Source organism: Odocoileus virginianus, chromosome 19 (genome assembly GCF_023699985.2).
Source record: "Odocoileus virginianus isolate 20LAN1187 ecotype Illinois chromosome 19, Ovbor_1.2, whole genome shotgun sequence".
Classification (NCBI taxonomy): Eukaryota; Metazoa; Chordata; class Mammalia; order Artiodactyla; family Cervidae; genus Odocoileus; species Odocoileus virginianus.
Genome location: NC_069692.1, coordinates 8,769,584 through 8,796,265, shown reverse-complemented (window position 1 = coordinate 8,796,265; position 26,682 = coordinate 8,769,584). Strand labels below are relative to the sequence as shown.

The following is a 26,682-nucleotide window of genomic DNA, read 5'->3' as shown; positions in this document are numbered from 1 at the left end:
AATAAATAAAAACATATATATACATAGACATAAATATATACACACACACATTAAAATTTATACTTGGTATCTTCTAACTGAAAAGCTTCTCTAAAAGATATAGAAGTTGTATTTCCATTAAGCTAATTTGTGTTATTCTATTCCACCTCATCCTGTTAACTGACAGGCAAAGAAGATGAAAAGATTCTCTCGTTCACTTTCAGGAGAAAATGCCACCAGAATGTGTAAATGTTACAATAATCCTATCATACTCCAGTTCTTTTTAAGTGACTCCGGAGAAGTAATCCAAGATCAAGAGACGAGTCGATAGAGTCTAGAAGCACAAGCTGGAGGTGTCCAGGCAGGAAGTGTCACTGCACCAGTTTTGCTTGGTGGTTCAGAGCGGCAGAGTTAGAGGGGAAACGTGTTCACATGCAGACATCACTGCACACACATACACAGAATACACTGTCAAGCAGAGTCTCATAGTGTTATCTGGAACTTCTTTATCATATAGCATGCTGTTCACATCAGATTGTGGCTGAATCGGATCTGCTCAGAAAAGCAAAAGAAATGTCTTTCCAGGAACAGCTCCAGTGTCTGAAGCCTGTTGCAGTTCTGGTGTCAGATCAGTGAAGTTTCTCTTTCCAGTCCTACCAACAGCATGTGATCCTTAAACCTTTGCGGCCTATTACTCCTTCCCAAAAGCAGGCTAATAACAGTCCCAGGCCATCACTTTGGTTTTACACAGCATCTCCAAATGCTTTAGAGTCACCTGGATGATAACTGTACTGTGGGCTATTACTAGCGGTATTAAAAGCTCAATCAGTGTAGAGAGGACAGGTCAGTATCATACTCAATACAGTCTTGATCTTTGGATCAACACCAGAAATACTGAAAGATAAATTGATGTAAAATTAAATCTAGGGCAGAACTGCTTATCTTCTTGATGAGAAAAGTGAAAACTTGTGACAATAATCACAATTTCAGCATCACTAATTGCCTTCTGTTTACTCTGCTTCCTCTAGGAGGTTTCGACGCTACCTTAATTATCACTGTTGTTTTATGTGTATTAATTAATTGTTTAAGTTTCGTGCTTTTATCCTGAGGCAGTTTTATAAAGGGAGATATTGTTAACAAACCAAAATGTTACCCTGCAATTCTTCGTCTTAGCCAGCTGCACAGGTGTCATGGGGAACGGAGGGGGTTTCCGTTCCCCCTCTGGCAGGCTGGGAATACTCGTCAGGAAGCCCAGTCAGGACCAGCAGAGCATGTTAATGATGTCCGTGATGAAGTTCTCTGGCTGAGACCATCCCTTCATGTTTGGATAACACTGGTCACCAAAGCTTGCTTGGGACTTGCCGTGATAGAAAGCTCTAGACCCTGAAGGGGACAGGGAGGTGCACGGCTCTGTCCTAGAGCAGAGGCCACAGTGAAAGGTTAGCTTAGGTGAGATGCTCTTTTGGAAAGCGTCTGCTACAGAGGAGACACTTACTGAATGCTCAGCTTAGGTTTAGCTTAGGTTACATCACTTTGATGTGGGGAGAAGGGGAGGAGGAAGGGAGGGCGAGAACTGGGGTTAAAAATGCTGGGCACTAGAAAACAAACTTACGCTTACCAAAGGGGAGAGGAGGGGGGTAAATCAGTAGCTTGGGATTAATAGATACACACTGCTGTATACAAAATAAACAATAAGGTCCTACTGCACAGCACAGGAAACTATGTTTAATACCCTGTAATAACCTATAATAGAAAAGAATCTGAAAAAGGACATACATATGTGTGTGTGTGTATGTATATATATGTGACTGAATCATTTTGCTGTACACCAAAAACTAACTCAGCATTGTAAAGCAACTATAAAAAAGTGATATCCCATAAGCTTATCAATCAGACACCATCACTGACAGTATTTTAGATATTTTTCCATACATTTTTGTTTATAGCTACCAATTACACAAAATTTATATTGTTTCATATCATGGCATCCAGTTCCATCACTTCATGGCAAATAGATGGGGAACCAATGGAAACAGTGACAAACTTTATTTTCTTGGGCTCCAAAATCACTGCAGATGGTTACTGCAGCAATGAAATTAAAAAGATATGAGCAACCTAGACAGCGTATTAAAAAGCAGAAACATTACTCTGCCAATAAAAGTCTGTATAGTCAAAGCTATGGTTTTTCCAGTAGTCACATGTGTGGGTGTGAGAGTTGGACTATAAAGAAAGCTGAGCACCAAAGAACTGATGCTTTTGAACTGAGGTGTTGGAGAAGACTCTTGAGAGTCCCTTGGACTGCAAGGAGATCAAACCAATCAGTCCTAAAAGAAATCAATCCTGAATAGTCTTTGGAAGGACTGATGCTGAAGCGCTAATACTTTGGCCACCTGATGTGTAGAACCAATTCTTTAGAAAAGACCCTGATGCTGGAAAGATTGAAGGCAGGAGAAGAAGGGGACAACAGAGGACAAGATGGTTGGACAGCATCACTGACTCAATGGACATGAGTCTGAGCAACCTCTGGAAGATGGTGAAGGACAGGGAAGCCTGGCATGCTGCAGTCCATGGGGTCACAAAGAGTTGGACATGACTGAGTGACTGAATAACAAAATCCTGTTTTTTGCTGACTTCCAAGGAGACTAAGTGGTAAAGAATTTACCTGCCAATGCAGGAGACACAGGTTTGATCCCTGGGTCAGGAAGATCCCCTGGAGGAGGAAATAGCAACCCACTCCAATATTCTTGCCTGGAGAATCCCATGGGCAGAGGAGCCTGGTGGGTTACAGTGCATGGGGTCGCAGAGTCAGACATGACTGAATGTACACACACATATCCTCATTTTCCCTCTACTTTAGATTCATGTAAAAAATTTTTCAAATGCTGTGACTAAAGTATTACTAAATGTTCTCTTATTTATGAGCAGGCAATTGTGTATCAGGTACCATACATCTTGCATCACAATATGTCTTAAGCCGAGATGATTATTGTATAATGGCATTTCCACTAATTTTTTCTTGGATGTTTCCTTCTTCTTCTCATTTTTATTTAGGGAAGTTTTCCTCCCATAGAAACTGAGATCATCACGCTAGTGAGGGAAACAATAACAATTTGGAAATTTCGAGGGAAACGAAAATCTCCTTTAGCTCAGTAACTGACTTATCAGGGTCTGGCATTCTTGTAGCCTATAATAAAGGCATCACTTCCAGTTAAGATTTGTGGTGTTCATCGCTGACCTCAGACTTGATCTTTGAAAAACATGAGATACGACAAATGAACTTTGACAGAAATATATTTAGTGACTAGTTTGCTGACATACACAGATAAGAGAAAACTGCCAGTGTTCACACACACACAAACTAATTTGCATCTGGCTCTCCATCCTCAGGAGCTGTCTGGAGGGCTCAGTTCTGAGCAGCAGCAGGAGTCCTACCGGGTGCACCCAGCATCCACCCCTGTAGACCAGGCACCATCTATCTGGAGCCAACACTCTGGGCCAGAAGAGTCTGTACCTTCCTTGTTAAAATGCTGTTTGCAGCCAGTGAGATAAATATTTACTTCCTGTAACCTTTACTTGTGTAAGATGATTTTACTCAAGGGATGGGGAAAAAAATCAGCTTTGCAGAAATAGAAGGTCTTTCTATTAAATGTCCTGAGTTAAATTAAAAAAAAAAAAAACCTCTATATAATTATATCTCATCTGTTATTAGTCACAGGATTGTGTTTAGTCAGTAAGTCATGTCCGACTCTTTGAGACCCCATGGACTGTAGATCACCAGGCTCCTCTGTCCATGGGATTTCTCAGGCAAGAATACTGGGGTTAGTTGCCATTTCCTTCTCTAGGGATCTTCCCAACCTGGGATTGAACCAGAGTCTCCTGCATTGGCAGATGGATTCTTTACTGCTGAGCCACCACGGAAGCCCATAGTTACAGGCTTAGCTCTGCCTAAATTCCTTCCTTTCCTGCTTCATGAGTGTTTACGAAGAACCAGTAACAAGCCTGAATACCTGCAAAATGGTATCAAACACAAATCCAGCATTCGAAAGACAGGAGCTGGCATGTAGCTCCAAATAGAGCCTTAATTACTCGCTGAGTAATTAATGAAAATGACTGCACTTAAATATATTCAAAGATTTGGAAACAACTCATTCCAAGTGTCCTTCCACACACAAATCCAAAATACGAATTGTATTTGATGTCTGAGGTCTGCAGCCTGGACCAGTTTTAACCCATTGTGGAAGAATGCCAGGGCCATCGAGTGATTAAGGGCACAAAAGAAAAAATACTTCAGCAAATGTAACTGAGTTAAAATTTCATGCATTTTTGCAGTTGTTAAGTAGTTGAGTATTAAATGATGGCCTTCTTGATCAGAGCATTTCATGACCAATTTACATGTGATTAAACGGATCTGTCAGATGGTTGGCAGAATACATTTTTCTGGTTTGGTAACAGGAGCTATTCTTCTTTCTGTTCCTCTAAAACCAAGATATTCAAAATGTAGTTGGTGGACCAGCAGCCTTGACATTGAGCTGGTGAGAAATGCAGAATCTCAGGCTGCACTCCAGACCTTCTGAACAAGAAGCTGCTCTCTAGATAACTACTCACTGTGGTTTGAGAAGCACTGATCTATAACAAGTCTGCACATCTTATGAAGGAGAGATGGGCTCTTTCATTTTCAGAACTAATTATTAAAATTAAGTAAAAAATATTTTTTTAATTCTAAATTTTAAACTTTTATATAATTTAAGTCAACTCAATGAGTAAGACATTAGCATGACTTTAATATTTTTTCTAGAAATTCTCTCATAAAATTGATGATTTGTTACAATGGTCCCAAACAATGTGTAAGTAAATTATGTTATAGAATAAGAGAATAATTCTTGATTCAAGAAAAAAAAATTCTCAGTGACAGATATAACAGCTAGTTTTGCCTACTGTAATATTTTTTTAATGGACCAAGTTTATTATTTTGCCCTTATTTATCAAATACTTTGTGCCTTGTATGCAACATTTTCAGAATTTATGAAAACAACATTGCGCTGTAAATCATCCAGCAAAATTCTAAGAAGCTTTGTTCAGAGCAAGACTAACCTCTACTGGATTGTGGTTGTCTTTCCAGAAATCCAAAAAAGTTGAGGTTTGCTCAGAGTTTACTGAGGAAGAGCAATTGCTCTGTTTACTCTTCACATAATCTGCCTTCACTTTCTGAAATAAACTGAAACTTCTAATGAATAATATGCGTGTTTCCTGAAGAACATATTATCTAAATAATAATTTAGAACTATGATATAACATTTTACTGCCAAATCATGAGGTCAGATTTAATTGGTTCACTTACATAAGCCAATTACATATTTTCTCATTAGGTTTAATATTGTAATACATCATCTTCAATCCTTTAAAAATAAATTCATTTCAGGAAAAAAAAACTTAAAGGGCAAATAGTGTGGTATAAGGGTAAAGCAACTTAGCTTGATTAAATTGCTTCAACTCTTGGTAAGATGTACATTGAAACAGAATGAGCATCTCTGATAAGAGTTCTTCTCATCTGCAAACTGTCCATAAAAATCACATCTTTTCATTTTATAGATGCTTAAATGAGCATCAGTTAATTAAAGGGAAACTACCTTATGCAATTAAAATTGTTAATCAGTTATGCAAAATTAACCAACAGTGGTATAAAAATGTATAAAAGTCTGTCCCTCTTTTTAACTCTGTAAGTGATATGTTCTTGATGACAGGATGGAGAAAATGCCAAAGGAGAAAAGGGTAACCATGAGAAAGTGTTTATGTGTGTGTGTGTGTGTGATTTTCTTCCCCAAAAAGCAGTTTTGATTACAGTTCTTTCTACTCAAAAACTTTCAACTGCTCATTGTTTAAGTTCTCAGTTCTTAAAAGTGGCTACAATTCTTCCATGATTTTTTCCTAAACTATCTTACCAGTTGAAAGTGTCAGTCGCTCAGTCAGACTCTGCGACCCCATAGACTGTAGCCCACCAGGCTCCTCTGTCCATGGGATTCTCCAGGCAAGAATACTGGAGTGGGTTGCCATTCCCTTCTCCAGGGGATCCCTTCTCCAGGGATCGAACCCATTTTACATACTGAAGGCAGATTCTTCACCATCTGAGTTACCTCCCACTAACTGCCATCTTTTCTTCTTGCTCCAGTCAAATCAAACCACTTGTTTGCCTAATATAACCTGAGTTTTTCCTTTCCACACTTTTGTTCACACTGTTTCTACTGACTAGACTATTCTCTAAAACCATTTCACCCTACACCACCCCCAATCATAACCCCAAACTGGGAAAATCCTACTCTTTGTTAAGATGCTTAGAGCTTCCTATAACAGAGTACTCACCTAACTGCTTTAAACAGCACAGACTTTTACTATATACATAGCAAGAAGTTCTGAGATAGAAAGAGCCATGAGCTTGCTTTCAGTCTCCTTTGCTATCTTTAGCATGTTGGCCACTGTCTTGGGATTTGTTTCCCTATAGTCACAAGATAGTTGCCACTGCTCCAGGCATCCCTTCCTATGTCAACAGAGAGGAAGCGAGAAGTTCCTCTGATACATTTTTAAGGGAAGTAAAAACTTTTCCAGCATGTACTTAGCAAACCTCTGCTAAGGTGCTAATTGAAAAGAATCATCCATGCTCATTCTCTAGCTTCAAAGAAGGCAAGAAATAGAAGCATAAACAGTAGTGCTTTCAGCCTCAAAAATGGGAGATGGGCTGTACTATCCAGGAGGAGGACGGGGCAGATGGGACTCGTGAACAACTGCCTCTAGTCCTCCAAAGTCCAGATCTGATGGACTGTACTATCCAGGAGGAGGACGGGGCAGATGGGACTCGTGAACAACTGCCTCTAGTCCTCCAAAGTCCAGATCTGATGACTCTGACACCACGAAGCTCTCTTTGAGTCATCCACTAAGTTACCTCTCCTTTGGTTTTGCACAACACTGTGTAGCTTTTATATTCATATTTTACTTTGTATTATCTGTATGCTTGCCTCATTTCCACTGTAAGAATGCATCAATCTTATCTTGTTCATCTTTTATTCCCATATCCTCTGGCATAGTCCTTGACCCTTAGAAAGTGTTAAATAAATACTTCCTGAACTGAAAATCTCACTAATTTGAACCACAGTTAGATGATTCACTTTAGCTACAGGGGGGAAAAAAAAGACCTATCATAACCTCCTCCAGGAAAAAAAAAAAAAAAAAAACCCACACCACTTAGAGCTTTCACCACATTTGTAATTAATAGAAATGTTGCTTTTCAATAAGCCAAGTATAGAAGTAACAGAAACAAAATTAAAAATAGAGGCTGACCTTATTCTCTCTACCAACAAAATAAAAACAAGCAGAAAAACCATCCTGTGCTGTTTTCTCAAGACTGGTCTACTAGCTACTGGATGAAGGAGACTACCAAGGATTCGTCCTAAAGGGATCCCAGACTCAACCAATTTAGACCAAGAGGACAGGGCTGCCTACCAGGGACAGAGGAGCAATGAGCTAGGAGTATCCTAAAGGTTTCATAGAGCAAGGCTAGCATATCACTGCTGGACTTGAAATCTAAGAACTTGTAAGAGACAGAAATTTACTTCTACTGAGTTTTCTGCCACTCACAACTAAACCTAATCCAAGCGAAAGCACCCACTCGACCCTGGAGGCTATGGTACTGTGAGAGCCTTTGGAGCTGGTCAGGGCATCTAGAAGTCATTGCCAGTATGAGAGTCCTCTTGAGTTAAGCCTCACCCCAGCCTGGAACTCAGCTCAACTTGAAGACGAACCAAAACTAATGCTATCCAGTCAAGTACCATCAGCTCTCTGCACTCAGTTCTCTTGGCAAAATGTTGGTTGCCTATTGAGTTTCTCAAGCAAAACAAAGGACACTAACTAGGATTGTCATCCTAAGGACCGAAATTGCTGATTGTGTTTATTTAAATGCCATTTCTTCTACCACAGAGTCATAGAACTGAGTCAGACCTTCCCAATGGAAAAGCAGCTTACCTCCATCCAAGCGGTAGATGAGACACATGGAAAAACCTGACTTGGCGGTTCTTGGCTTTTTACTTCTATTGCTGTATCTTTTACTAAAGATTATCAAACTAATACTGTGGCAACTTGCACCAGCAAGAGAGTCAACTGAACAGGAAGAAAAGTCAGTCTAAAAGTGTATTTTATTCTAAAAATTAGTTTAACTGAAAAGTTGTTTCTTTGGACCGAGAGGTTATTTTGCTGAGGTGATGGATATAGTCAGTTAAAACAAGAAGAAGCTGGTTTGTACACGAAGATGCAGGTAGCTTGAAAAATGTCCTTTCACAGCATATGTCAGGGTTTATGTAAACAGCAGAGGAATCTCTGAAGCTGGGCCTTGCTGAGGACAGTGGGATTAATACCCTGGCAGACACACAAGAAGGGCAGGAATGCTCCTTCTCAGTTTCTCCACCCAGAGGGCAACTGTCCAGCCAACATTAAGCTGGACAGACATGACAGGTTATTCTAAATTCTAACTGGGAGTGTTTCACAACCAGTCCAATTCAAATGAGAAACACAGACCTCAGATCATATAACTAAGGTCAAAACATTCAAGAGAAGGCTCGAACTGTCTGATTTATGTAACTGGTCGTCTTATACTGTGTTGTCATGTTAGCCACTCAGTCACATCCTGACTCTGTGACCCCATGGACTGTAGCCCACGAGGCTCCTCTGTCCATGGGGTTCTCCAGGCGAGAATACTGGAGTTGTTTGTGATGCCCTATTATACTGATATTCAAAACCAAGTTTCACTTGGTGGAAAACAGTTCCCCAAAATGGGTGCAGCCAGTTGCATAAAACTGATCATTTAAAGCCACAAAGGAAATCTATGAACCCATTTGGTATTGAAAGTAAAATAGTAATACTACCTTTCTTAAAGAAAGTACTGTTTGTTTTTTTTTTTTTAACTATTGTGATTCTCTTTCCATTTGAGATATGCAAGCTGAATTCTCATGTTACTGTCTTCCATATACAATATCTTATTCAGGACCTTATATTTACCATTTCTTCACATGCATTAAATACTACTGAAATGTGGGGATTGTGTATTTATACTTTAGTAAATGAAAACCGAAGGACTTTGAACCTGAAATTATTTTGGTGACTTATGTACATAATCGTATATACCATACTTATTAAAGGGAGACCTGTTGTATATAGTCTTAGTTTCTCTAAGAGTGTATAGCACTGTGGTTGCCATGGTGTGTGTGAGAAGTGATCCAGCACGTGGTTAAGTGGACACGGGCTGAGCAGTACTCCATTGCATGTGTACCACATCTTCTTCACCCATTCCTCTGTCCATGGATGTTCAGGTCATCTCCACATTTTGCCTCCTGTGGACAGTGCTGCTATGAGCATGTATCTTGTTGAATTATAGTTTTCTCCGAGTATATTTCCAGGAGTGGGACTGCTGGATCATGATGCAAACTATTACATTTAGAATGGACAACAAGGTCCAAGGTTTAGGATAAATGAGGTTCTAATGCATCGCACAGGGAACTATATTCAGTGTCCTCTGATAAGCCATAAGGGAAAAGAATATAAAGAAGAATGCATCTATGTGTATTAACTCAGTCACAATCTCTGTACAGCAGAGATTGGCACAACATTGTAAATCAACTAGACTTCAATAAAAAATAAATAGAATTGGTAAAAAGTGGACTTTGAATCCAGATTCAAATTCTAGGATCCTGGCTTCAAATCCTAACTCCACCACTTACTAACTATGTGAACAATGGGCAGGTTATTTTACTTCCAATGTACCAAAGATGGCAGAGGAATAGGACGGGGAGACCACTTTCTCCCCTACAAATTCATCGAAAGAACATTCGAACGCTGAGCAAACTCCACAAAACAACTTCTGATCACTAGCAGAGGACATCAGGTGCCCAGAAAAGCAGCCCATTGTCTTCGAAAGGAGGCAGGACAAAATATGAACGATACTTCCAATGTAGCTTGGTTTCCTCATCAATTAAATAGTCCCCACCACGCTGTCCCCTGGTGGCTCACCTGCCAATGCAAGAGACATGGGTTGGACCCCTGGGTTGGGAAGATCCCCTGGAGGAGGGAGTGACAACCCACTCCAGTATTCCTGCCTGAGAAATCCCATGGGCAAAGGAACCTGGTGGGCTACAGTCAGTGGGGTTGCCAGAGGAGTCGGACACAACTTAGCAGCTCAACAAAAACAACAACACGGTCCCATTAAGAGGTCAAGATAATTTAATGTTAATACAGCACTTGGAATGGTGCCAAAGCACTTCCTTATGTAATATAAAATATCTCTGCAGTTTACAGTAAAAAACTAATTTAAAACTCTGTATGTGACCAGCTTACTCTAAGGACTGTTAGAACATAATACCACCCAACATTTAACTTGATTAGCCACAGTTAAATTATTAAGACTGCAGATTTGTTCAAGCAGTCTCTCTGGTGAATTCCTTTCTCATTGATCACCAAACAAAGGATAGAAAAGAAGAAGAAAGGACAGAGTATGAAGTGAGTCAGTCTCCTCCATTCATTCACTCAAAGGTCAAAACCAGCTGGCCCCATGAACTGACCCACCAAACAGTGGCACCATCTTAAGAACTGATCAGGGAAACTTTTTCTTTTCAATTTGTAAGTTGAAAACCAATATAAAATACCATCTTAACTACTGAAATAGCCATGTGTCTCCCATCTCTCCCTACATTATTGCTAGATAAGTCTTCCTAAAGCAAAAAGATAAGAATCTGACTCAATTTTTGGTGTTTCATCTCTGATACTTTGAAGCCCCAATCCTCCCTCTTCCTTTGTTGCCTCACATCTGGGAAAACCAATAAGTGTGTAATGTATATAAAGATCAAGCTACTACTAATATACTATTGCATGTCAACTATACCTCAGTTAAAAAAAGTTTCAGGGCCAAAGATGCCATTGCTCTTTTGGATAACTGCAAAATGGACCACCCAGGACTATGGGTTCTATTGAGTGCAGAGATTTATCAACATGCCAAAGAGTTATTTCAAAACTGCCTTAAGCCCAGTGTCTCTTAACCCAATAAAGCAACAGTTACCACGGAAGCCCCTAAACCTGAGTCCGGACTCTCTATAGGAAGAAACATATAAATATGACCAAAGGAAAGAGAACCCTTCAAAGTATATCCAGTAACCACCAAGCAGAGGTGTCAGGGACTTTGTGGTGGGGGAAGAATCAGAAATTAAACAGAGTTCTGCAATTTGATCCAATCATAAATCCAAAATATACTAAAATAATTTATAGAACAGAGCACTGATTGTCTTTTGTGCCACTGCAACATTGCTTCTAAATTAATGTTAATATCAGCTGAGATGTACCCATTGGCCCTTAAAGACTCAATACTGGTGCCCAAGTTACAATTATAGCTGTAATACATTCAAACAAGGTACTCCCTTAGGAATAAACCTATCTAAGGAGGCAAAAACTTGTTCTTTGAAAATTGTAAGATTTTGATTTAAGAAACTGACAATGACACAGATAGAAAGATGTACCATGTTCTTGGATTGGAAGAATCAATATTGTTAAAATGACCATACTACCCAAGGCAGTCTATAAGAATAATATAATCACTAGGTCGTGTCTGACTCTTGCAACCCCATGGACTGCAGCCTGCCAGGCTACTCTGTCCATGGGATTCTCCAGGCAAAAATACTGGAGTGGGTTGCCATTCCCTCCTCCAGGGGATCTTCCCAACCCAGGTATCGAACCCAGGTCTCCCACACTGGAGGCAGATTCTTTACCAGCTGAAAGCCACCAGGGAAGGCAGTCTATAGGTTCAATGCAAACCATATCAAATTATCAATGGCATTTTTCACAGAACTGAAACAATTGTTTTTTTAATTTGTATGAAACACAATAGCTATTCCTTTGAATAGCCAGAGGAATCTCAAGAAAGAAGCAGAGAGCCAGAGGAATCACACTCCCTAACTGCAGACTATACTACAAAGCTACATTCATCAAACCAATATGGTACCAGAGCAATGAAAAGATACCTAGATTAACAGAACAGGATAGAAAGCCCAGAAATACATACACACTGTCAATTAATCTCCTACAAAGCAAGAATATACAACAGATAAAAGATAGTTTTGGGGGGACTCTTCTGGTGATCCAGTGGTTAAGACTTAACCTTCCAGTGCAGGAAGTGTAGGTTTGATCCCTAGTTTGGGAGCTAAGATCCCACATGCCTCGTGGCCAAAAAAACAAAACATAAAACAAGCAATATTGTAACACACTCAATAAAGGCTTTAAAAATGATCCACATCCAAAAAGATGTATGTGTGTTAGCTGCTCAGTCGTGTCTGACTCTTAGCAACCCCATAGACAGTAGCATGGCAGGCTCCTCTGTCCATGGAATTCTTCAGGCAAGAATACTGGTATGGGTAGCTGTTCCCTTTTCCAGGGGATTTTTCTGACCCAAGGATCAAACCTCAATCTCCCACATTTCAGGCAGATTCTTTACCATCTGAGCCACCAGGGAAGCCCCTCCAAAAAGTCTCATCAACAAGGGGAACTAGGAAAACTGGACAACTACATGTAAAGGAATTAGAACATTCTTTTACACCATACACAAAAACAAATTCAAAATGGATTAGAAAACTAAATGTAAGACCAGATTCCATAAAACTTCTAGAGGAAAAAATAGGCAGGACACTCTTGAGACATAAATTGCACCATTTTTTTAGATCCATCTCATAGAGTAATGGAAACAAAAACAAATGGTACCTAATTAAGCTTAAAAGCTTTTGCACAGCAAAGGAAACCATAAACAAAAAAAAAGACAAACTACAGAATGGGAGAAAATATTTGCAAATGATGTGACTGACAAGGGATTAATTTCCAAAATACACAAATAGCTCATACAGCTCAATATTAAAAAAACAAACAACCCAATTGAAAAATGGGCATAAGACTTAAATAGCTATTTCTCCAAAGAAAACATATAGATGGCCAACAGCATGTGAAAAGATGCTCATCACTAATTATTAGAGAAATGAAAATCAAAACCAAAAAGATACCACCTCACACCAGGTGAGATATCCCACACCTGTCAGAATGGTCATCATCAAAAAATCTACAAATAATAAATTCTGGAGAGGGTATGGAGAAAAAGGACCTTCTTACACTGTTCATGGGAATGTAAACTCAGCTACTATGGAGAATGGTATGGAGGGCTTATAAAACTAAAAATGGAGCTACCGTATGATTCTGCAATCCCACTCCTGGGCATGTATCTGGAGAAAACTTTTAATTCGAATGGATACATGCATTCCAATGTTCACTGCAGCACCATTTACAACAGCCAAGACATGAAAGTAACCTAAGTGTCCGTTGACTGGCAAATGGATAAAGAAGATGTGGTACATATATAATATGGAATATTCACCATTAAAAAGAAGGAAATAATGCCATTTGCAGCAACATAGATGAACCTGGACATCATCATATAAGTGAAGAAGTCAAAGACAAATACTATTTTATATCACTTATATGTGGAATCTAAAAAAAAAATTTGATAAAAATGAAATTATTTACAAAACAGAAATGGACTCACAGAAAACAAACCTATGGTTACCAAAGCGGAAAAAGTGGGGAGATCCACTGGCCACCTGGAGAGAGAGAGAAGAGAGAGTGTGCGCGTGTGCGTGTGTGTGTAGGGGGGGGGGATCACTCAGGAGGAACTGGGAAAAGGGAATCCATTTATTTATCCACCATAAAACCTGATGATGGAGCCTTCTAGCAAGCTGCTGCTATCCACTCCCTAACCAAGTCAACCTAGATCAAGGAGGAGACTCAAGAATTAACATAACTGGCCAAACTACATGCAGTGATGAAAAATCCTTGATCAATAATTGGTTCAGTGTGCATTTTTAAACAAAACATCAAGGCATTACCAATTACCTGTCCATTTAGTCTAACCAGTGGCAACAACTCCTCATCCAAGGTCACCTCCTTTGGGCTAAAACACTATGGGATTGACTGCCCTGTAGATACCCAAGATAAAAATCCAGGCTTGATTTTTATTGACCTGTTTGCCCAAATTAGGTTTGTCCATACTAAAGTCAAAATTAAAGGCCTCCTCAAAACATTCCTTATCCCTTTCAGAGTTCCAGACATTATCGATGATGACCATGGCATGTATTTCACTTCTCAAAACATATACCAGAAACTCTAGAATGAAACATTCAGTGAAACTTCCACCTCCCTGATGGCCACATGCTCTAAGCTTCAGAGAGCCATAACAGCTTTCCTAAACAAGTCCATCAATTAAATGAGACACGGCACATCATCAGTCAAACATCAGTGGTGACTTATAATTGAGTCTGACTTCACCTGTGATGTCTGAGTACTGACAGCTTTCAAGCCCATCCCCTCCTCCACTTTCTGCCCCATGCTGGGGCAAACCCATAAGGTGGCCCATGGGCTTCATCCTTTGGCACCTGGTGGGCAGTTAAAATCGTAAAAACCCCAACTCACTCCGGTCCTACCCTCTAGTCACAATGAAAAACACAGCCAAGCCTTGCCCTCCGAGAAAATCCTGTATGAGAGTAATAAACCTTTTTCATTCCCTCCTGATGCACCTGTGGTGTCAGCATTCTTGATCATCCAAACTTATTTGGGGAGGCAGTGTGGATGTCATCCCCAAAGGAACAATCACATCTACGCACATCACTCCCCTGCTCAAAGACCTCTGATACCTCCCCACTGTCCACTGAATTAAATGGAAACTATTGACCATAACTGCTTCCCAAGTGGCACCAATGGTAAAGAACCCACCTGTCAATGCAGGAGACATAAGAGATGCAGGTTTGATCCCTGGGTCAGAAAGATCCCCTGGAGGCGGGCATGGCAACCCACTCCAGTATTCTTGCCTGGAAAATCCCATGGACAGAGGAGCCTGGTGGGCTACAATCCATAGGGTCGCAGAGAGTCAGACATGACTGAAGTGGGTTAGCAGGCACTGCACACATGCACAGATATATCTCTCTAGTCTCACTTTCCACTTTTCTCCTGGATAAACATCATGCTTCAAATGCTATTGTTCATAGAACATGCTTGGTCCTTATTCGCCTTCATTCTCTTTGCTTATGCTCTGTCCTGAGTTTTCTGTCCTGGAAACAGACCAAAGAAAAAAAGAAAATTCCCCACATCTGATTCTTGCTACCTAGTTGTCCTTGGGCAAGTCACCTAGCATCTCCAAGCCTGTTTTCTCTTCCAGTGAGAACAAGATCTTATATGTGAAGGGGTTTGCCTATATCTGATTCATACTAAGCAGCCAAAAAATGTTAGCATTTATCATTATTTATCCTCTCCACTGGACCAGAAGCAATTTTATTTCAGAAAATTCATTTTTTAGTCTAATGGAACAATGTTTGGTATATAGAAAGCACTGGATAAATATCTATTGAGTGAACTGAACAAATGGTTCATAGGACTTCAATGAAATTTTAAAGCAATTTAACCATAAGATTAGCACACTTAAATCACATGCATGAATCTAAGAACACACAAATCACCAAAAAAGAGAGAATTCAGGAAAACAGGTTTGTCTTCCGAAAACCGCTTGCTAACTTATAACTAAATTTCCAGATGTTCCTCCACACCCCATACCACCTCTCCCAACCCTGCAGCACACACATACAAATGAGTTATTTAGTTAGCTATTTTCTAATTCTGATATTTTAACAGAGTAAACATTTTTGGAATAAAAACAGTGACAAATTAAATAAGTTTAAACTTTCTACCTGTTCAAAATCCTGCCCATAGGTCATTCAGCACTCTATAAGAAATCTGATAGGAGACTCTTAAAATATACAATGAACAATGCCATTCTATATTTAATATTCTCAAATAGACATCAAAAATATTTTTAGAGTTTAAAAGATTGCCATCGTTTGCAGTAAATCTTATTCAAGGATCTACTTTAAGAGAAAAATGGGAGACATATTATAATAGAAACACAGGTGAAAATACAGGGAGATGTATTATAATAGAAACACAAGTGGGTTCAACAGTGCTTATTAGAACATTAGCAAGAAACATCCTCTCTGTGTAAAATACCTGATTGTCTGCAGTACTTTAAACTATTAAAATAGTATTTAATGATAGTGGGGAATGCTCATAACATTGTAAATGAAAAGACAAGGTATAACATAATACAAACAGAAAGTGGTTTAATCGATATTAAGGTGCTTTTTCCTTAGTAATAGGATTATTCATGGTGTTTGTCCCCTTGTATTTTTAAATAATCTGCAAGAAACAATTAATTTAAAAATCACCTTCATATGTTTAATAGCTATGTGTTTGCCATGATCTATAAGAATAACTACAGAGGGACTTTGCTGGTGGTCCAGTGGTTAAGATTCTGCACTTCCAATGCAAGGGGCGTGAGTTTGATCCCTACTTGGAGAACTAAGATCCCTTGTGCCGCATGGCACAGCCAAAAAATAAGTAAAAATAACTACAGAATGTGTCTAACTGAAAAGAGTAAAGTCGTCCTTGAATACATTTAACTAGCTGTATTGTCATAAACTCAAGAGAAGCTGCATCACACACAAAAAGGTACATCTGTAAACTGACCGACCTAGGGTTTCAGTCAGTCCAGTTCTCTACTGTGCCAAGTCGTCACCTTGAAATGTTACATATCATAGTTCTCTTTGAGGAAAGAAAACCCAGTTGTACAAAAATGACTACAGGGGTTCAGGGTGGGGGAGAACTGTAAACTTCCACTTTAAAAAAGCCTCCCTTGGTAACATCTTCAAGCCCTGGAAAACATATTCTCAAATATTTGCTTTGCACAAAAGTGTTATAGTCGGTCATTATTTAAGCTTTGGCTTCCTTAAAAGCAAATGTATCCTTATATTCACCACCTTCAAATGGGAACTAGTAGTAAATCCTATTAGCAGTAAATATCAGCTAAACATAAACTGCATTTCTGTTTTTATCAACATTTCCATACAGGTTTGTGATATGGTAATCATGATCTCAATTCTTACACTGTATTTTCATTTTCAGTAGTCAAGCAAACCTAATGAACTTCCATGTAACACATTAAAAGGCACCAACGATAGATTTTTCTCAAAATTCACATAAATGAGGAAGTTTTTGTGATCTGTGACATGCATACTACAAGGTACGAATGCAGAGGCTGTCATGAGGTCAGTCCTGTATATATAAAGACAATGAACTTGGCACATCCGCAGCAGGACTGGCAGGATTTGGCCCATCAGGCCACTGGTTTTCCAGGGTGATGATGGATTTGCATTGATTTGGATGCCCTGTTTGGTCTCGGTCCTCAGAGAAAGAGAAGCAGCCTGCACCTGGAGCGGGTGTGGGCCTGGAGAGCCGAGCATGCAAAGCTATCTCACCTGGTGATTGAGTGACTTCACGGCCGTGAACTTGGTCTTATTTGTTTGTTGTTCTCACCAGCTGAGCTAACTCATCTTTTAAGATAGAATTACACAGGCTAGCACAGCTTTCCAGAGTTTTCTTTTTCACTTCCCAAGAAATACCACCATTAAATTTCTGAACTCTGATGGACTCATATGAGCTCAGAGGAGCTTTACAGTAATAAGATTTCCTATGACCAAGTTATTTCAAACATCTTTAAGCATACTCAGGGGTATGAATGTCTTTTTCATCATAGGGGACTGGAAACAAATCCCTTATGATTATACAGTAGAAGTGACAAATAGATTTAAGGGATTAGATTAGATCTGATAGAGTGTCTGAAGAACTATGGAGGGAGGTTCGTGACATTGTACAGGAAGCGACGACCAAAACCATCCCACAGAAACAGAAATGCAAAAAAGGCAAAACAGTTGTCTGAGAAGGCCTTTATGAATAGCTGAGAAAAGAAGAGACATGAAAGGCAAAGCAGAAAAGGAAACATATACCCATCTGAATGCAGAGTTCTAAAGAAGAGCAAGGAGAGATAAGAAAGCCTTCCTCAGTGATCACAGCAAAGAAATAGAGGAAAACAATGGAATGGGAAAGACTAGAGATCTCTTCAAAAAGATTAGAGATACCAAGGGAACATTTCATGCAAAAGTGGGCCACAATAAAGGACAGAAACGGTAGGGACCTAACAGAAGCAGAAGATATTAAGAAGAGATGACAAGAATACATAGACAAACTATATAAAAGAGAGCCTAATGATGCAGATAACCACAATAATGTTATCACTCACATAGAACCAGACATCTTGGAGTGAAAAGTCAAGTGGGACTTAGGAAGCATCACTATGAACAAAGCGAGTGAAGGTGATGAAACTTCAGCTCAGCTATTTCAAATCCTAAAAGATGATGCTGTGAAAGTGCTGCACTCAATATACCAGCAAATTTGGAAGACTCAGTGTGGCCACAGGGCTGGAAAAGGTCAGTTTTCATTCCAATCCCAAAGAAAGGCAATGCCAAAGATTGTTCAAACTACCGCACAATTGCACTCATCTGTGAGGAAAGCTGAGCACCAAAAATTGATGCTTTTGAACTATGGTGTTGGAGAAGACTCTTGAGAGTCCCTTGGACTGCAAGGAGATCCAACCAGTCCATCCTAAAGGAGTTCAGCCCTGGGTGTTCATTGGAAGGACTGATGCTGAAGCTGAGACTCCAATACTTTGGCCACCTCATGCGAAGAATTGACTCATTGGAAAAGACCCTGATGCTGGGAGGGATTGGGGACAGGAGGTGAAGGGGACAACAGAGGATGAGATGGCTGGATGGTGTCACCAACTCGATGGACACAAGTTTGAGTAAACTCCGGGAGTTGGTGATAGACAGGGAGGCCTGGCATGCTGCAATTCATGGGGTTGTAAAGAGTCAGACACAACTGAGCAACTGAACTGAAATGAACATACTAGCAAAGTAATGCTCAAAATTCTCCAAGCTAGGCTTCAACAGATGTGAACCGAGAACTTCCAGATGTTCAGGCTGGATTTACAAAAGGCAGAGGAACCAGAGATCAAATAGCCAACATCCTCTGGATCATAAAAAAAAGCAAGAGAATTCCAGAAAAACATCTGCTTCATTGACTATGCTAAAGCCTTTGACTGTGTGGATCACAACAAACTGCAGAAAATTCTTCAAGAAATGGGAATACCAGACCACCTTACCTGCCTACTAAGAAATCTGTATGCAGGTCAAGAAGCAACATTTAGAACTGGACATGGAACAACAGACTGGTTCAAAAATTGGCAAAGGGGTATGTCAAGGCTGTGTACTGTCACCCTGCTTATTTAACTTAAATGCAGAGCACATCATTCGAAATGCCAGGCTGGATGAAGCACAGGCCAGAATCAAGACTGCAGGAGAAATATCAATACTCTCAGATATGCACCCTTATGGCAGAAAGTGAAGAGGAACTAGTCTCTTGAAAGTGAAAGAGGAGAGTGAAAAAGCTGGCCTAAAACTCCACATTCAAAAAAACTAAGATCATGGCATCCAGTCCCATCACTTCATGGCAAATAGATGGGGGAAAAGTAGAAGCAGTGATGAATTTTATCTTCTTGGCCTCCAAAATCGCTAAGGATGGTAACTGCTGCCATGAAATTAAAGGTGCTTGCTCCTTGGAAGGAAAGTTATGACTAGCCTAGATAGTGTGTTAAAAAGCAAAGATGTCACTTTGACAACAAAGGTCTTATACAGCTGTGGATTTTCCCATAGTCATGTATGGATGTGAGAGCTGGACCATAAAGAAGGTTGAGCACTGAAGAATTGATGCCTTTGAACTGTGGTGTTGGAGAAGACTCTTGAGAGTCCCTTGGAGTCTCCATCCTAAAGGAAATCAATCCTGAATATTCACTGGAAAGACTGATGGTGAAGCTGAAGCTCCAATACTTTGGCCACCTGATCCAAAGAGCTCACTCATCAGTAAAGAACCTGATTCTGGAAAAGACTGAAGGCAGGAGAAGGGGACGACAGAGTAAGAGATGGTTGGATGGTATTGCTAACTCAATGGACATGAGTTTGAGCAAGCTCTGGGAGATGGTGAAGGGCAGGGAAGCCTGACGTGCTGCAGTCCATGGGGTTGCAGAGAGTCGGACATGACTGAGTGACTGAAGAACAACTACAGGGGTCTGAAACTCATTTTTTTTTAACACACTGACAGTTAAATTTGAACAAATATAGTGAATGTTTGAGTGCAAAGCAAAAACAATAAAACAAATTCCCATTAGTTGCCTTTTAAAAAATTAGACATGAGGATTTCAAAGGTCTCAAGGTAGGTAATTAGCAATACCACCATGTAGTCAAAAAAGGACTGGAAGGGGAGGGTGGAACCTGAGACCTAGTCCTGGTTGTTGCTGTATAACAATAGGTCACAACTATTAGATTTTCATTTGTAGGGTAGAATGAGAATCTGGGCTTGACACATTTAGGAGCCCATCCAATTTTAAAATAGTGAGAATTCTGGTTCTTGTTAAAAATACATAAATCATATATTAAATATTTTTTAAATCTAGATTTTTTTGTTTAACGCATGGCAAAGTCAGAGCTGCAAAAATGTTTTAAGGTAAGAGATGACCTCTTTTAAGGCAAGAGAGAGTAACATAGAAACTTACATTACCATATATAAAATAGAGAGCCAAGGGGAATTTGTTGTATGTCTCAGGAAACTCAAACAGGGGCTTTGTGTCAACCTAGAGGAGTGGGATGGAAGCAAGGTTCAAAAGAGAGGGGATATGTGTATACCTATGGCTGATTCATGTTGAGGTTTGACAGAAAACAACAAAATTTTTAAAGCAATTATCCTTCAATAAAAAATAAATTTAAAAAAAACAACTAAGAAAAAAAAAGGTAAAACACAACATAAAACCAGCCTGTGTTTTTAATCAAACATTTCTAGGAATGAAAAATACCTGTACAAAACACCCTCAAGGAGCTGTTTTTCTCCTTCTAAAACACAGGATCACCTGGACAATCCAGAATATATATATTTTTTTAACTATTTCAAGCACAGCACTGCAGAATCACTGAAAGATTTAAGAAAGACATCATCGAGGTCTTTTCCATATACAATCTAGAAATCTCATTTCCTTCTTCCCTCTCCTTTACTATGAAAAATCCTTGCACAAGTGTAAAAGTGAAACTTGAATCTCATGTGAAAAATGTCTGTCTTCACTTTAGGGTGCTGCTCTCTGACAGATGGATGACTGAATGGATTTTGGAGCAGGAAGAAAGCACGGGCCAAACTGGGTTTAATCTTGCAATCCAGCACAGATGATAGCAAAGTTTCCCAAACTAGAGCTGCAAAGCCTCTGATGTCCTCAAGTAAGTAAGCCCCATATTTGGAACACAAGTCTAAGAGGGTGAGATGGTTATGGCATCACTGACTCGATGGACATGAGTTTGAGCAAGCTCTGGGAGTTGATAATAAGACAGGGAAGCCTGGTGTGCTGCAATCCATGGGGTCACAAAGAATTGGACACAAATGAGCAACTGAAATGAATGACAGACAGAATCCCTAAGGAAAAATGACAGTTCATTTGGGATCTTCTTTTTTTTTCCTACCCACTTTAGTTAAGACAGAAAACAAAGCTGTAACTTATTTCTGATTATATATTGAGGTGACCATAATCCACATTTGCTCCCAATCAAGGTAATTTTAAAGGATTTACCATTTATTTCAACCAATCTTTTCTCCACCTCTTGGGTGGGGGGGAATCTTATCTATTATCAGTATATCAATTAAAGCAGCTCTTCTGTCTTTAAATTTTTTGGAGGCACATTTTTTTTTAATGTGCTTCAAAGACTCCTCACTTTGTAAGAAAAATCTGTCAGTTATAAGGTATAAATGTGCCTCATGGGTCACTTCTGAATCACATGGGGCAGCAAAATTGATGATACATATATTAATGCTGCAAACTGAATTAGTCCATTGAAAGGGGGGAGTTACAATTCAGGGTCAAGGTGTATTAGCCTAAATTCTCGCCACTTTAACTTGAAATTTATTGGACATTTTAATAACCTTTTAAATTGAGGGATTTATCAAGTGCTTACATTTTTAAGTATTTTTCTAACTTTCTTAAAATGAAACTGGTAAAGAAAAAAGGGTGTTTTCTGCTGAAACCTTTGCTAAGTAACAATGTATCACCAAGCAAAATAAATTTCAAAAATGGATTACTTGGAGGTCTCTAGGATCCATGATCCATGATACTAAGAAAGTGTTTAAAACAAGTGCACTTCAATGATGATACTGTCATTTTCTTTCTGCCTATTCTGTTATCCTTATTGGACTTTTATAGCACCTATCTGCCTTCTGCCAAGGAGTTCAGAATGCCTTAGAAGCTTATGCTGTGCTGTGCTTCGGTCCTCAGTTGTGTCTGACTCTTTGGGACCCCATGAACTGTAGCCTGCCAGGCTCCTCTGTCCATGGGGATTCTCCAGGCAAGATTACTGGAATGAGCTGCCATGCCCTCCTCCAAGGGATCTTCCCAACCCAGGGATCAAGTCCAGATCTCCTGCATTGCAGGCAGGTTCTTTACCAGCTGAACTACCAGAGAAGCCCTACAGGTTTATAGACCCAGAGTATTATGACCATACAATAGAACTGTTTTCAAACAGTTTTTTTTTACCTTAAGAATGTATATTGCCATGTATTGGGGAATAACAAGCAGTGATATGATATTAAATTGGGAAGTTTATACAAAGGAAGAAGTGAGAAATCATAAACTTCAAAAAAGCCATCACTTAACAGGCTAAAAACTCAGCTTCACTGTACCACAGATTCTGCTTCAGTGAGTTGATGATGAGAAAATCTAGACTAACAAATCTACTGCTTTCCTTGATCTTAGATAAAGGTCAGTTTTTAACTTTTAGACTCTCACATGATGAAATAATTCTTCTGAACAGACTCTATAAATATTAGTTTGTTGTTTTGTACAGTATCAACAGACTTACCAATGAAAGTCCATTGGCAGTTTATTCCTAAGATGGTGTGCTTTTATTTATTAGATGTTTTTGATAATTTTTGGCATCATCCTTAGGAAATAATGGCAGCTACCCAGTTTATGAATTGCTGATGAACATTTAAAATGTTTAATGGAATATTAAGTACCATATATTTAACCTTTTCTTAGGGAGTTATAGGATCTAAAGTATAACCTCAAAATAATGAATACTATTTCATAAAATGAGCCTTAGAAAACTTAATATAGTTAAAATTAAAATATCATATGTCTAATCTAAACAAGGAACAAATTCAGATATTTTTAGCTCTATTTTGAAAACTTGAGTTTAATTCAAAGCGGGAAAATGTTTCTATTCTATTCTAAAAAAGATTTCTACAACTTAAGTACTACCTAATCCTATTTCATTTATAAAAATATGGAAACTTAAATTTTATTTCAAATATAAAACTCTCTAAAACATAATCATTTTAAAGGGCAAGGGCCCTAAGACTTACTGATACAAATTTACGTACACTTTAAACAATAATAGCTAAATTAAGATCACTTTATATAAGAGGTTAGAGATTAATGGAATTTACTCAAGCTTAATTGGCAAATAATAAACTGAAAGAAAAAGAAAATCTTGCTTATCGTTGACAATACCACTTCATTAACCAATTGCTTTTATTTACTGCTAAATGTGATTCATTCTTCATAAAGGTGTATATGCTAACATTGAATTTAGCTTAAATCAAAATGTCCCCAAATTCTTAAATACTGATTTAACTTAAGAAACTGATTGAGACACTTGTTTATAATTATAGACAGTTATTCCTGGTTATTTCCTCAAATTCATATTGTACCATGACAAATTTTTTAAGCACATTAGCAGGGTCTCTGATAATCAAACCATCAACCCTGTATGTTCTATTTTATGCATTTAAAAAATATATCCTCAAGAAAATCTAAGTTCCAATTTACATTATGATATTAGGAATTTTTAATTTACATTTTAAAATCTTTTATTTTAGAATATTGTCTTAAGACACTTCACTTTCATGCATTTATTTGCATTATGTTTGTTTCACTCAGCCCTAAAAATCCACAGAACAATTTTCTATGGAGGGTTTTATTATGTAACTAATTTTGTTCTGTCCTAACTTAATCAGCCTAGGAAAAAACCCAAAATGTGAACTGTTTGTTTTACAGAAATCTTCCTTCTTACCAACTTTATAATGCTTTTACCAAATCGTTTAATGAATAGCATTAACTTTCACATGAATACTCAACTTCTCTATGTAAATCGTGAAAGGATCCACCATCTCAAATCTATCTCCAAAGCCTGTCTGTATAAGACACTGCTCCTCTTTCATTCTCAGCTATAATAACAGCTTAATTATCAGCAGAACCAAAACCATTCAGTATCATTGCCCCTAATCCTTTTTTCAAATAGCAAACTTGAACACAGCTATAATTCTTTTAAGAATCTTTATTGAATCTTTTTTTTAACAATTTAGATTGTTGGCTCTTGATGCAGTTTATAAAAAAACTTCAGCATAGTTTCATATAAACTGCAATCAAAAAAGTAACTTGTCAAGAAGTTATCTGAAGTTGCAAGTTATTTTTTGAAATATGCAGAACAGTAAAATGTAAGCATGCTCTCGGATGCAGGGGCTCCGTGGACTATGGAGTTACTTTGAAGAGCTTGCTAAGGTCTGCAGGCAGTTTATGAAATGTAATCATTCTCTCCACAATTTCGGTACATGAGAATAAAACTGATATTTATGAAATAAGTCTTTTTCTCAAAAAAGTTGAGGCAGCTTTTGTTGAATGCTATCAGTGAGAGTACACTTGCTACACCTTGAACTGTACTAAGAGGAAAACAGCCAGGAGGCCATGTTCATGCTGAAACTTGAAAACATCCCTCCACACATGTTGAGTTCCAAGAAGGAAGAGGATAAAACACTATGCACAGTTGTTCATCGTCCCACAGTACCAGAACACACCCAGAAACTCTACATTAGAAGGGAGCAAATTCCCTTCGCTGCTTTCAGTCAAGGTCACTGGTGGCTACAGTGGAGGGTGGAAGTGAAGCAAGCCTAGGACGGGATAAAGCTGAAGTCTACATCTCATGCAGAGTTGTCCTCGTTCTGTCCTCGCGCTTCTCAGACATCTGAATTCGAGCTGAGGTTTGTTAACCTGGGGTCCGCATTGATTTCGTATCTGTAATGATACCCTTCCATGTGATCCCTACAGGCATCTCTGATGTTATGCATCCACTTCTTTATCCCTTTGCGGTTCAAATACAAAACCAGGAGGAAGATGGCGCCTATCAGGGCTAAAACAATACCCAGGAACACATAAGACGTCTGCAGGGACGGAGGGAGGATAGGGTCACAGTCCAGGTCGGAGCTGTTGAGTTCCACGAGGACCCGATGCCTCATTTTCTCCGGGAACGCACAGGTGAGCCTGCCTTTGCCCTGCACTACCTCGGTCTCCTTGAGCCAGGCCACCATGTCCGGCATGTGGCAGTCACAGACCCAGGGATTGTCGTCCAGGAAGACCCGGACGTGGGGCAGGCTTTGCAGCTCGGCCAGGGTGCCGTTGCGCAGGACCTTGAGGGCGTTGTCCTCCAGGTGCAGGCTTTCGAGGTGCGTCAGGTTCCGGAAGGACACGTGGCTCAGGCTCACCAGGGAGTTGTTGCGGAGGTCCAGGTGCCGGAGGCCGGGCAGCTGGGCCAGGAGGTCGCGGGGCAGGTAGAGGAGCTGGTTGCTGGCCAGCTCCAGGCGGCGGAGCCCCCGCAGCGCGTGGCCCGCTCGCAGGGCCGCTGCCACCATCCCCTCAAAGCTCCGGTTGTGTCGCTCGGCCGCGGGGGGCTCGAGGCGGTTCAAGATGAGCTCCACCAGGGGGCTGGGGGCCGCTACGCTGGCGTTGCTGCCCGAGAAGGCGAAGGGGCTGAGGTCGATCAGTGGGTTGTGGCTGAGGTCGAGCTGGCGCAGGCCGGGCAGGTGCTCGAAGGCGCCGGCGTCCACCTCCTTCAGGCGGTTGCCGCTGAGGTTGAGCGCGGCCAGGTCAGCCAGCGGCGGCCGGCGGGCGAAGGCGCCGGCGGGCAGCACGGCCAGCTGGTTGCCCGTGAGGAAGAGGTTGCGCACGTAGGGGGGCAGGTCGGCCGGCACCTCGGTCAGGTTGCGGTTCACGCACTTGACGGTGCGCGCCGCCTCGGAGCACTCACACGGCGGCGGGCATCGGCCCGGCAGCGGGGGCTGGCCGGATGCCGCGGTAGCCGGGAAAGACGCCGAGGAGGTGGAGGAGGACGCCGACGAGGGGAGGGAGGTCGAGGAGACCCAGCCCAGTAGGACCAGCGCCAGCCGCGCCAGCCGCAGCCGCCCGTCCCCGGCGGCGGGGCCCCGGGAGCACCCCCCAGGCATCGCGGCTCGGGTCTCCCCGGAGCCGGGCTGGGACGCCGCCCGCTCCGAAGGTTCGGGACACGGGGCTCCGGAGGGCGCGGGCTGGCCGGAAGCTTCTGGAGAAAACTTTCCTCTCGTGGGAGCAGAGGAGGGCCGCCGCCAACGCCGCCGCCGGAACTTGGCCAACCCCCTGGCCACCGGGCGTCCCCCTCCCGGGGCCGCGTCCCCCGCCCCTTCCCTCCAGAAAGTACGCACGGCCGGTCGGGACGCGCGGCTCCGCGCTCCTCCTCCCGCTCGTCTCAGGGCCGCCGCCCCCGGGTGGCACCTCCCGCCTCTTTTGTTGGCGCCTCCCGCAGGATC

At 40.6% G+C, this 26,682-nt stretch overlaps 1 protein-coding gene and 1 long non-coding RNA gene across 2 annotated transcripts in view; one reads left to right on the top strand and one right to left on the bottom strand.

Moving 5' to 3' along the window:
- LOC110128238 (uncharacterized) overlaps positions 1-26,682 on the top strand; it is a 54,762-nt gene that overhangs the window by 16,991 nt on the left and 11,089 nt on the right. Inside the window, exon 2 of the long non-coding RNA XR_002311091.2 lies at positions 21,153-21,296. This is a non-coding gene — a long non-coding RNA (uncharacterized lncRNA). The remainder of the gene's footprint in view (positions 1-21,152; positions 21,297-26,682) is intronic.
- TPBG (trophoblast glycoprotein) lies at positions 24,390-26,439 on the bottom strand. Its single transcript, XM_020878910.2, has one exon. The coding sequence runs from the start codon at positions 26,341-26,343 to the stop codon at positions 25,081-25,083; it is 1,263 nt and encodes a 420-aa protein (XP_020734569.2). The 5' UTR covers positions 26,344-26,439; the 3' UTR covers positions 24,390-25,080.